We start from the raw sequence: 13,008 nt of genomic DNA, 5'->3' as shown, positions 1-13,008 counted from the left end.
CTCAAATAACAGAAGAAAGAATCTTGTAAGTATCAATGATCATATCAAAAGAGCCACTCAATATTTACCGACTAATTTGACTCCCAGTTTTGTCCAAAGACAAACACTTTAGCTTCAACAACTGATGGTCAGTAATTAACATTTACCTTAATCCTCATTAAAGGCAGCATTTGGACTTGGGTGTAGGCCATGAAAGTGATTCCTTCTAGAACAACATGGAAAAATAATGTATTGGAGAAGCAACCACCCACTACAACTAAAAGGGAATGTACAAACAAAACAAAAAATCAAAATCATATGCTAGAAGAGAACAATAAAAATCATATGCTAGAAGAGAACAACAAAAATAATTTTAAAAAAAAAACGTTCTTATCTTTAAAAATTAACAAATACTCAAAATCAACATAGTAATTCTAGAGAAACCTTAACTTGAACTTAAAAATGGAAAATCATCTCAAGCCTCACATAACTAGTGCACAAGACCAAGAAGTACAATTTTACTTACTTAAATTGCTGCTAGGAGAGTCCAATAGATCCTTAACAACAAGAACAAGATTTTTTGGAGTTCAAACTTCAAAATTGTTTAGCATTTTGTATATACTTGATTGATTTTCACAACTAACTTATTTACAATAATGGAAACTTAGAACCCAATTTAATCATTAGTCAATTTAAACGTAACCAAAAGTTAATAAGAAAAATAAATATAAAATAGAATAATTGAAAATAGAAGCTTGAAGTAATGTTTAGAAAATAACTAAAATAGAAGTATAGAACACCTTTAAGAACTGTTCTCTAGCCAACTCGCTAATCTAACACCCTCTAAAGCCAACTGATTCTACAAATGAATACCATTTTTGTATAGTAAAATCAACTAACAAGCAAAACATCGAGAAACATGTTATACCACAAGTACACACTCTTAACAAAGAGATATTCAAGCAAAAAAGTAAATGGTTCAAGAAGTAGTTGAACATAAAAAACAAACAAATTAAAAAAAAAAAAAAACCCAAGAGAGAAAAAAAACCCTAATTCATTTGATGTATTTGACGAAAGCCATCAATTAATGATATTCTATTGTGGATTATTAAATATACCTCATGTACCAACTTACAATATGTTTCTTCTTTCTCCTTCAACCTTTCACTTGAACACAATGAAAAAATCACAAACTCAAAGTCAGAAATAGTAGTAGCCGATATCAATCTAGGATTAAAGCAATCAAACATTCAATCCCCATCCTGTTTCCCAGCGAAATCAACTTAAATTTAATCCAAAAAGAAATTCAGAATACATCAATTATGGAAGGAATCTCATACTTTGTATCCTCAAGCTCATTGGAAAACATAATTACAACGATCTAACTCTCAAACTTGGTCTCTCGCCACACCGACAAGAACTAAACAACAAAACAGAATTGAAAAGAAAACGAAAAAGAAATGAAACTAAAAAAACAGACCCAGAATATCAAAATCAATCGCACTAAGATTGATCAGCTAGAGAAATACAAAGTTAATAAGATAAGATAATACAAGACATTAAGCTAAAACCACCCTTTTTTCCCCTCTTTTGGGGAATAAGCCATAAAACATCCTTAATTGCATTTAATCTAGAATTTCAAAGCCATAAAGAAAGAAATAAAATTTTAAGTAGGAGATGAAATGATGCCCAAAATAATATTAAGAATGATTAGATAGAGCTAATACAACAATTGCCATCATGATATCAATCAAAACTAGAATAATGTTCCTTCTTTCATTTTTAACAATTTGAACTATAAGAATATTTAAACCGAAAGAAGAACAAATATGAAAAACAATAAAGTGAATTGATGCTATAAAACGAGACCCACAAAAACAATATCAATTGTAGCGAGAATGATCAACTACAGCTTATCCTAAAAATTACCATCATCGCGACAATCAAAACAACAAAGCTCATCATTTCATTCTTCAGAATTAGAATGTTGGAAATATTTAAAAACTCAATTTAAAAAAATCCAAACAATAAAAAGAATAATCTTGCCAGAAGGAAAATCATCTTACTAAAATTAAGAGAAACACAAAATAGATACAAAAATCACAAATAGAAATCAAAATTGAAAGCATATGAGATTGAGATCATATTAGCAAACAAACAATTAGGTAAATAGATGAAACAAAAACAAAAGCATAAATATTGGAAAAAAAAAAAGTATGGATTTTGGAAGCGTTGTAGTTGATTGCAAAGCAATAGTGAAAAGATCTTCAGATATTTAGAAAGAAAGAAAAAAGTGAAAAGAAAGAAAGCATCTACACTCCCAAAGCAAATTAAAAGCTCATTAGAGACAAAGTAGAAGTTGAAAAACCAAATCTAGATTAATAAAAGATAAACACAAAGAAAAAGAGAAAAGATGAATAAAGCTATGAAAGAAAAAAGAAAAGTAAAAAAGGTAATGAGATCTGAGCACCAAAACAAAAGCGAAATCGCAACTGTTGTTGAGAGACGAAGCAACACAACATCTGAGTTCCCTTGCAATACCCTTATTCAAAAAGGGAGACACAGAAAAGTGAGAAAAATGAAATAGAGAATCAGGATGAATGAAAGGAGGAAGAGAGAAGGAAACATTCATCTTGGGATTATTCATGGAGGTGCAGCAAGCTCGAAATTTGAAGATTGAAGCATTTCTTCGATGCATGTGGGAGTGAGTGATGATGATAAAAGAAGCAATGGAAGATTTTAAAAATCAGAAAAGCAATAGATTTTGCTAATGATCGGATCAGAAGACCCACGAGTAGGTCAGGCAAATAGATGACAGGATCGAAAAAGCCAATGACCAGATCTACAAATTCGACGTCGGCGACGAACCTGCACGATATCGGAGATCTGGGGAATATTAGGCAAATATCTCTATGCTTGTCGTTGGAGATCTGCACGACTGGAACGAACTTGCACGATGGCAAACGGACTGCAGACGACGAGCTGACCAACGTCAGGGATCTGACAAATCTGCACGAGTTGAACGACGACCTATACGCACGAGCTGCATGAAGTGATAATGGACCTGCACGAGCTCAAAATAGCACAAGCTAAACCTCCAAGACAAATGGGCAACGACGAACGGTGATGATCAGTCAAGGGTAAGAGAGTTTGATGCCGAGAAGTGAGAAAGGAGAGAGAAGAATGATAGTGAAATGGAAGAGAGGATATTTTTTTACTAAAGGGAAAAATATGGGTATCTGCAATGTCAGTTTAAACTAACATTGTAGCCTATCTTTAATGTCGGTTTAAAACCAACATTAAATATCCATTTTTTTAAAAAAAAATCGATATTATACATCTATTTTTATTTTTTCACCGACATTAAAACTAAAAATTTTTGTGGTGAGGAGAGTATATTGATCAAAGATTTATCTTTTAATTCTTGAGCTATCAAGTCCAAGAGTTGGTTAGTGGATAGGGTTAGTTGGCCTAATGGTTGTTAGTGTATGAATGTTTTTTCTTACATTTTTTTTCTTTAGTGCAAATATAATTTTTTTTTTTTTTTTAAAAGAAAAGGAATACTTCGTTAATAGGCCAATATGTGACAAACATACAACAAAGTTATAAAAAAAAAGGCATATAACTTCAATGCAATAGATGAAGAGTTGTGTAATATCTAAAAAACTTTGATCTATTTGACTAAAAACCCAAAGGGCTTTCTAATAATAGTTTTCCAAATTTGCACGTTGTTGCTGGTGGTGTTCTTGAAAGTGCAATTATTTCTTTCTTTCTAAAATTTTAGGAGTTTTATCAAGTAAAATTTAAATTATAATGGTATCTATTTAAATCTTGAACTTTTGTAAATATATTAATTTACATCATCTTCTAAATTTCTTCATTCGACCAATATTGGGTGAAACTTATGATTTTGAGTCAATTAAGTTCCTAAATTTTCATAAATCTCAAATTTGGACATGTCATTACAATTATCTTTTAAAAATCATCAATGCATTCATTCTCAAATTTTTGTAGACTTCATCAAACGTCGGTCTTACAAAATAGACAATTAAGTAAAAATGTGGACAATTCTCAAAGATATTCTAACTAGAGTTTAAGGGTGTGCTTGGAATACATTTTTAAGTATTTAATTTTAAAAATGTCATTTTGGGAAAAAATTGATTATTTTACAACCACTCAAAATAAGTTTTGAAATATATTTTAATAAGTTTTTATCAAAAGTGCTTAGATAAAAATCAGTCTTTTTTTAAAAAAAAAATCTAAAGCCAATCCAAACGGATCCTAAATTGAGTCATTCATTAAAGTATATGAATTCAATCGATACAATTATAAGTTTTACGTATAAATTAATACACTTAAAATGATACAATTCATAAAATTTAGAAGTATAAATTGATATTTTTGGAAAAAGAAAATTAGGAAGAATTTTACAGGTAACAATGTGAATAGAAAAAAGAGAATTACTTTAGCGCTGCATGCATGTGATTCTACATTTGGCCACGTATGGATTAGACATGGAATGATGTCTCAATTCTTGAGCGGGTCGTGTCCAGTACATATATTCACTCATCACTCCATCGTTTCATTTTTTTGAATATATTTATATATTATATAATTTCGAATTTTTTCAAATGGTGCATATTGAACCAAGTCTCTCTTTTCTCTAATTTGCGTTCCCTAGTTTTAATTAATTTGCCCTTGTCTCTTCAGCTCCAGTAAAAAGTAATTAATATTCCCCCAAATTTAACACATTCTCTTTTAAATATATTTTTCTATGATCCCAACGTGAGCCGCGTGTTCATTCTCTCTTCATACCCCTTTTCTTCAATTTCCTCTCCCCCTTTTTGTCATTTTCTTAATTATTAAAATTAATTTTCTGATTTTAACCATTTCAAAAATATCTATCTATATTTATGTGTCCGTGTGTGTAGTGTGTAGAGAATAGTATAGGGGTGTGCTTAGATATTGAGATTTGTGAGTGAGTTTACGTTGAATTTCTCTGTCCATTCATTTTTCCATTCATTTTCCTATCTTCTATCCAACCATTCTCATTACTTTCATTTCCCTATATAACTAACTAACTTTCCCTCCCCCATCTCATTCTGTCACACTCTCTCCAATTATATATTTCCCAGCCCTTTTCCCTTTTATATTACTATACTTTCATCATTTTCATTTCCTCTCTCCTTGAAAGTGACATTTCCTTTTCCATTTTCCAAGGTAAAAATCATATTATCTCATTTCATATAGCTCGTTTACCTATATTAATCTCTTCGTTTTTTCTTTACAGAATATTTCAACAACTAAGTATGGTACACACTCTAAACCAGGTAATTTAGTTTTCATTTATATCAATTGAACTATATTCGAGTTGACTTTCTTATATATTAAGAAAATGACAGATAATATAATATAAAAGTAGTGGAGAAGGATAGCGTAGCTAGATTTAGCTTCTCTCTAGTTTTTTTTTTTTTCCAACTACTTTTGTTTATTCGTTTTGTTAAGAGCTGTTGTGTCTGTACACAAGAATGGGCACACATTGAACCATATGTTTGGCCATTTTAGATCTTTCCCGATTTATAGTAATATATAAATAGCTTCATAATTTAACTGTAATTGTCGCTCTTTGTTTTTTCAGAGATGTTCCAAGTATCTAAATAATAGTCTTTTTATATTATATATATATATCAAATAAATTCTCTTTTTGTAATGATTGAGTAGTTGCTAAATTATTGCACTTAAAATTGGTAACTTTTATATTTACAAACACAATTAAAATTACGGGGGTTTGACGTTAAATCAAGCCCTTGGTTCCTAAGATGGACACGAATCTGGCTGTCATCTTTATCTTTATTTGCTGTATTTTCCATATTACAGCCACGTCCCATCAAAGAATTGCCGTACGGTTGTATATTACAAGAATAATGCTTCATTTATTATTTATTATTTACTCTACGCATATTGAATTTTAAGCAATTTATTACTACGTCATCCTTATTAACATTATCATTGCTAAATAATAATAAATGATGATATTACGTACCAGATAAATTAAAACTAACCATTTTAAAGGAAATTATCATGTTCTACCTTTTTTTGTTGGATCATCGTTGATATATATTTATATGTCGTGTCAAAACACATCTTTAAAGTAATTTGTTTTCAGAAAATACTAAATTACTACTCGTACAATATTTAAGGTAAAATATTTACCAACAAGAACGTAGCTCAACTGACATAATGTTTATATTATATTACTGTTTTCTTTCTTTTTTTTTTTTTTTTCTAAAAAACATTGCTTTGAAAATTCTTTTCTCAATGACTGTCTTAATGCTTTTCTTTTATTTGAACTAGACTGCCTAATACTAGAAGCACATAAATAGGTAAATAAAGAAAAATAATCTTTTACAATTTTACTTTTAAAAGTCTTTATGGTTTTATGTTATTTTTTTAACCTAATATTATAAGAAAATCAAATTTTCATCTTTAGAAAATGAGTATATGTTAATTATAATTGAACTAAAATGAGATAGAAATAATAATATCTTTAAAAGAAAAAAAAAGTCATATACTTCTTGAAAGGGGTCAAGATTGAGATTATATGTGTATATATAAATATTTTGAATGCGATATTCAGTCAATAAAAGCCCTTGGCCTACGCCTAGTCATCTCAAGAAATAAAATTTAATATTCTTTTTTTTTTGAAGAAATAAAATATTGAATTATTGGTCAAGGGACAATAATAATAATAATAATAATTATTATTATTTTTATTGTGTTGTAAATCGACGTTGTGGCCACAATAATTAGTTGATCATTTAGTGGGTCTCTCGTTTTGAAAAGTATATGCGTACGAAGAGACATATGGACACCAAGCTTCGTTAAATACTTCCACTTTTTCATATAAATTCTAAAAGTTAGAAACCTCGAAAGAAATCAATTTTTTTTTTTAAATTACATATATGTATATGATATTAAAAAAAAATGAAAAGAATATATGGCCCTTTGGCAAATAAAAAAAATAAATACTGACCTATACTTATAATACTTAATACTTCTACAGTTCTATAGTTTTTAAGACTTTCGTTAAATACATTATTGTATTTATGATGTAATATTTTCTTAATAAAGAGAAAAAAATATTTATCTGTAAAATTTATTTTATATTATGTTGAAATACACACATAGTAGATGTCATATTATACACAACCTATTGAGTATTGTATATATATATATATATATATTGACCTAGGTTACATTATAGATAGACATTAAAGATTATTTTGATTGATGTACACCTTCGTAAGATTAGAAATGGTCAAAATATTGGGAAACAAATAATAGAGATAAAATAGGATTCAAATTTAGGATTGAAAACACCAATTAATTAAACCAATACAATACATTTGAATTAATTTCATATATTGAAGATGGAAACAAAAATTACACATAAAAACTGTCACAACTTTGTCCCAAACAATAGAATAGATCTACACTTTTTGGGGTATGAATTGGCAAATAATAATAATAATAATAATAAATAAACATTTGAATATTGAGGCAAAGTCACATGTAATATTCAGAGATGGCCTCTTTATTACATGGCAAACTGACATGCACTGTACTTCTTCTCGTTCCTTCCAGCACCTGATCCCTTTTAATTAACAAACGACATTCAAATATTTGACTTTCTTTCTTTTTTCTGTCACAAATTCATACAATATTTTTTATTTATTTCTACATGGTCAGTAACTTTACTTTAAAGAATTCTACAATTCTTATTGAAACTATGGGTTTCTATAAATGCCTTTTACGTTTATTTTATTCTTTCACATATTTATTTTATTCTATCTACTTTTCAATTTTGATTAAATTGTTGAATATTACCCATGCATCCATGCATTTTGGGTTATGCTTATATTTTCAAGTCCATTAGTGATCTAACGAGTTTTACATTTGCATGTAATAGTTTTCTTTTTTCATTCGACGTCTTTTTAAATTTGATTGGAATTCCGAGTATACCTAATTATTACTCAATTTTTATACTTATCTTTTGGAAAAGTCTATTTTGTGAAAATGTTTTGCTAACAATTCTTTAATATAAAGTTGTAGTTAGTAGTTATTTTCTAAAAAATTTACTTGGGTGTAAAAAAGAAAATAAGATAAATTAAGAAAAGGAATAATGAAAATAATCACTTTTTGGAGACTAATAAATATTATACTTTTGAAAGTAGAAGACGAAAAATTGACCAAAATAGTAGTTTTGAAGTTATATACACATATCAAAATGAAACCAATGTTGAAAATGTGACAAGAAGTTGATTGTGAAGTCGTGGAGTCTATAATATACATACTTCTTTTAAAAGTTAGACATTGTATATAATTGAAAAAAAACTTAAAATTGACGTTATATAAGTGTAGGGTCCACAATTTTCTTGTCCAAGCAAATTTGTCCACTCTAACTAATTGAGCCAAATATCTTTAAAAGTGATAGACAAAATAGCAATGATTAGATTACATCTAATTCTATGCTATCTATTTTTCTTATGCACTAAAAAGAAAATATAAATTTTGTCACATAACATATTATGTTATTAGGTGCTGATTTGGTCGTAGAAAAGATGGGTGCAAGGAGGAGGTTTTTGAACAAAACTCTAATCATATTTGAACACAAATATTCTTTTTCCTTATAAAGATATCGTGTTTTGTGATTTTCCTTAAATTTCAGAAAAGAAGAAAAAGAAAAAGAAAAAGAAAAGACGGTGAAAATATTTGTGCTAACCCTATGCACTTTATAAATGTAAACAACAGAAGCCAAAGACCAACAAGAAAAAAATAAAATAAAATAAAGAAAAGAAAAAAGGTGTCTTTATCTTTGATTTTTCGCCCTCTTAATTTGTCTTCTATTTCTCCGATTGATTTGTCTTGTTATACAATATACTTGATAATCACCTCTTTTTAATTTTGTCATAATTTATATCAGTCAGCAAACGTGGCCATGGATCCACCATTTCACGAGGCTTACAAGGCCCTGTTGGGCGAAACGGCGGCGGTGCCTAGGGGAAGCGAGGTGGTGACGGTGGAGGAATGGGAGCTTCCGGTGGTTGATTTGAGGCGTTTGAAGGCGGTGGCGGCGGTGGAAGTGGAAGAGTGCAAAAAGGATATAATAAAAGCTTCTAAGGAATGGGGTTTCTTTCAAGTACTGAATCATGGGATTTCAAATCAGCTTTTGGCAAAAATGAGAGCCAAACAAATGGAGCTTTTCAAGCAGCCGTTTGAGCGTAAGAGTAAAGAGGATCAGTTTTTGAATTTCTCCGCCGGAAGTTACCGTTGGGGAACCCCCTCCGCCACTTCAATCACCCAACTCTCTTGGTCTGAAGCTTTCCATGTTTCTCTCTCTGATATTCTTGGATCCAACGGCTCCGATGAACTCAGGTATACAACTATCCCAATTCTTTTCCCCATTTTTTACGAAAATTGCTTGAATTTAATCGAATATGAAACAAACCCCAACTTAAACTTTTGCTCATAACTATTATATATATTTATATATTCTAAAAAATTATTCTAATAAACACAATGTTTACACATGATTTTGTTGTTTTATCATCTACTATTTTAAAAAATCAAGCAAAATTCTAAAAAAATAAAACTAGAAATAATAGTTTTTAGAAACTTGAAATTTTGGTTTTTGAATTTTTTTTTCAAAGAAAAGGAGAAAATTGTTGAAATATCGAAAAAAATGAAGAAACCTCATAATATATGTAAAATACGTGTATGAATTATTCTTACACTTTTATTATTAGTTAATTTTGAGATGTATTTTTTTTATCTAATATATTATTAATGTCCATGAAGTAAAACAAATATTTTATAAAAAAAAAGATTTTCATATTGAGGGCTTGTTAAAGATCATATATATAAAAGATGAAGAGGACCTCATAATTTCTAATAAGATATATGGTTACTATTTTTCGTTATCAATTTATTTTGAAATGAAACTTCACATTTTTGTAACTAAAAACTTAAAACAAAAAGCGAGAAAAACAACCTAATTTTAAAAACAAAAAATGAAAACCAAAATAAGATAAGTGAAAATGTTTTAAACCTTAATTTTAGCAGTTTTTGAATATTTTTAAAGTGTATCCTATCTACTTTCTTTTTCTCCCAACTTATGCATGCATATAGTTAGAAATGTCTATACATGCATTATGCGAGGAGTTAGAATAAAATGAAAGAGTCCATAATGTTAAAAAATTATACTTTTAACACACATATTAGTAGGTAGAATAAATTTTGAACCTACATTAAATAGTTATATTTATTTTTTACTGTCGTTCTTCTTTTCTACCTCTTATGTATCTTCAATAGATCGGTTGAATATTACGTTCGAATCGAATAATATATTAGAAAAGAAGGGAAAAAAATAAATGAAAGGTTTAAATGAGAGAGGTAGAAGAATAATATATGTACTTTGATATTCTCCTTAATCTTGGGGTAGCATAGATTAAATTCTTTGATACGATACATAGCATAGAGGCGAAAAATATAATGATAATTGATAAATGGTGAAATTAAAATTAATTGGCTAGAAATAAAAGAAATGAAAAAATATGGATCCAGGTCAACAATGGAAGAATTTGCGGGAAAAGTTTCGAGGTTGGCGCAGAAGCTAGCAGCGATATTGGGAGAGAATTTGGGTAGAAGCGCAAAATTCTTCGTTGAGAATTGTGTGCCGAGCACGTGCTATCTCCGAATGAACCGGTACCCGCCATGTCCGGTTCCGGGTCAAATATTCGGTCTAATGCCACACACCGACAGCGATTTTCTGACGATTCTTCACCAAGATCAAGTCGGCGGCTTGGAGTTGGTCAAAGACGGGAAGTGGGTCGCCGTCAAACCTAATCCCGACGCCCTTATTGTCAACATCGGAGACTTATTTCAGGTAGTAAAATATTGCTAAATTACACATAATCTTCGGTATTTTATATTTTGTGTCAAAAAATACGAACTTTTAAAATTTTTAAAAAACTTTTAAACTTCTAAAATAAATTAAAAAATATTCTTATTCTTGGTTTTGGATGAAAATCGTTAGTATTTTCTATAAAAGATACTATTCAATTTTATCTTTAAATTTTAAAAAAGTTCAAAAATATCTTTATTATGAATATATGAATAGAAACTATCAATACCCTTTACATTTATATTTTTCTTCTTTTTTTTTTTCTCCTCTCTTCTTCAATATCTTTTTACTACTTTTTTTTTTTGTTAACTGTTTGACATTTGTTTATCGAAAATAAAGAAATAAATAAAATAACCAATTTCAATTAAGATATATGGACTATAATAAGAACTAAGAGAATAGTGGAAACACCAAAAAATTTTAAGACTTAAAATGTTTTAACAAGATTTTACATTAATAGTTGTGTGTGGGTTAGTAAAATAGATATTTTTTATTTGGCTATTTATAATCCCTTTTAAAGTTTTAGGCTTTACTTAAATTGTTGAGAAAAATGATGTATAAATTGGAAAAATTGGAGAAAAAGAAAGTATCTATATAAAAAGAAAATGAGACTATCTATTTATTTTGTTATAAAATTAAATTCTTTTAGAACTCAAACTTCAAAGAAAAATATCACTATAGTAACGGTAGGAGCATTTTTTAATTTTAGAATTTTTTTGCAACAAAGTATAAATGGTACGTTCATATGTTGTAATTTTATTTTTTTAAAAAAAGTTTCAGAGTATTTTAGAGGTAGTTTTAAAACAAAACACTAATGACGTCTCTCCAAAACTAACTGTGAAAATATTTTTGAATTCTTTTTGAAAGGGGATATTTATGAAAATTTGAAAAGGTCATATGAAATACAGAATGAAGGATAATTTTTATAATTGAATGTTAAAAAAAAAAAAAAAGAATAGAATTTATAAAAGGGAAAAGAAAGGGTTATATTTTATAATATATGGTTTGTTTGATTGGGGAAGTGCAGGCTTGGAGTAACGATGTTTACAAAAGCGTAGAGCATCGAGTTGTGACAAACTCGAAAGTGGAGAGATATTCAATAGCTTATTTCTTGTGTCCATGGAGCGAGACAGTAATAAAAAGCAAGTGCGAGCCAGGGGTTTATAGAAGGTTTAGTTTTAGGGAATTCAGGAATCAGGTTCAAGAAGATGTTCGGAAGCATGGCCACAAGATTGGCTTGCCTAGATTTGTCTTGTAATGAAAACACATTTAATCTCTTTCATTTTTTTTTTCCTTTTTTAATATTGTCGTTACAGTAGTTTTGGCTTGACACATAAGAGCAACACTCATATATGTATATTAAAAAAAAAAAGAGTATGAAAATTTTGTCACATGTCAAATTGTGGGTAGACTATTAGATAAAATGTTAGTAAATGGATCCAATATTTCAGTATTTTTCTTGATGCGCACACCTTTTCTTTTCAAAGTAGTTGAGCCTTTTTTTTTTCTTTTTTAATTTATATTTTAATTTGTAAGGCTAAAAGGGAAAGAAATGTAGTAGAGAATTAAAGAATAACAAACTTTTCCATACCCTTGTAGCTTTAACTTTCTATCATGGTGATTCTTTGATTTGAAAACATGTTTTTCGATATAGAATTCTCCCTCTCATTTGTAATGAGACAATTAGGGAGTAACTCATGTGTGGTCTTGTTGTATTGTCAAATAAAAAAAGATCTTTTGTTTCCTTAAATGTGTTAAATATTATATATATACATATATATGTGTCTGTTTTTAAATAAAAGAAAATGAGTCAACTTATTTATAAATATAGAAAAATTTCGCTATTTATCAGCGATAGATTGTGATAGACATCTATCGTATGACCTAGGATAAAAAAAATCTATAACACCCTCATATATTAGGATAGACCTTTAATTGTTCATCCTTAATTCGTTAATGATATACAGACGTGATCTTTTCAAAAAAGAAAAAAAAAGAAAAAGAAAAATATAGATATGCAATTGAGAGCATAAAAAAAAAAAAGAACAATTAATTTTCGCATTAAT

The 13,008-nt window shown here is 28.8% G+C and overlaps 1 protein-coding gene and 2 non-coding genes across 3 annotated transcripts; 1 reads left to right on the top strand and 2 right to left on the bottom strand.

The window, feature by feature from the left end:
* Positions 1 to 1,683: 1,683 nt before the first annotated feature.
* Positions 1,684 to 1,761, bottom strand: LOC120084302 (small nucleolar RNA Z102/R77). The gene has a single exon (XR_005483666.1). It is a non-coding gene; the product is annotated as a small nucleolar RNA Z102/R77 (small nucleolar RNA).
* A 114-nt stretch (positions 1,762 to 1,875) lies between these two features.
* LOC120084301 (small nucleolar RNA Z102/R77) lies at positions 1,876 to 1,951 on the bottom strand. Its single transcript, XR_005483665.1, has one exon. It is a non-coding gene; the product is annotated as a small nucleolar RNA Z102/R77 (small nucleolar RNA).
* A 3,110-nt stretch (positions 1,952 to 5,061) lies between these two features.
* On the top strand, positions 5,062 to 12,405 carry GA2OX8 (gibberellin 2-oxidase 8). Its single transcript, XM_039038171.2, has 5 exons — positions 5,062 to 5,199; positions 5,270 to 5,309; positions 8,963 to 9,414; positions 10,603 to 10,924; positions 11,970 to 12,405. The coding sequence occupies exons 2-5, from the start codon at positions 5,289 to 5,291 to the stop codon at positions 12,198 to 12,200; spliced, it is 1,026 nt and encodes a 341-aa protein (XP_038894099.1). The 5' UTR covers positions 5,062 to 5,199; positions 5,270 to 5,288; the 3' UTR covers positions 12,201 to 12,405.
* The last annotated feature ends 603 nt before the right edge of the window (positions 12,406 to 13,008 follow it).

This window comes from Benincasa hispida, chromosome 8, assembly GCF_027475165.1.
Source record: "Benincasa hispida cultivar pf3 chromosome 8, pf3_genome.v1.1, whole genome shotgun sequence".
Classification (NCBI taxonomy): domain Eukaryota; kingdom Viridiplantae; phylum Streptophyta; class Magnoliopsida; order Cucurbitales; family Cucurbitaceae; genus Benincasa; species Benincasa hispida.
The sequence above is the reverse complement of the archived record's forward strand: the minus strand, read 5'-3'. Positions and strand labels throughout refer to the sequence as shown.

Excerpts from the sequence above, each read along its gene's own strand:
- GA2OX8 (XM_039038171.2), top strand. The coding sequence starts at position 5,289 with ATGGTACACACTCTAAACCAG. Across the intron at positions 5,310-8,962 it reads TGGTACACACTCTAAACCAG|TCAGCAAACGTGGCCATGGA; the intron begins GTAATTTAGTTT and ends AATTTATATCAG. Across the intron at positions 9,415-10,602 it reads AACGGCTCCGATGAACTCAG|GTCAACAATGGAAGAATTTG; the intron begins GTATACAACTAT and ends ATATGGATCCAG.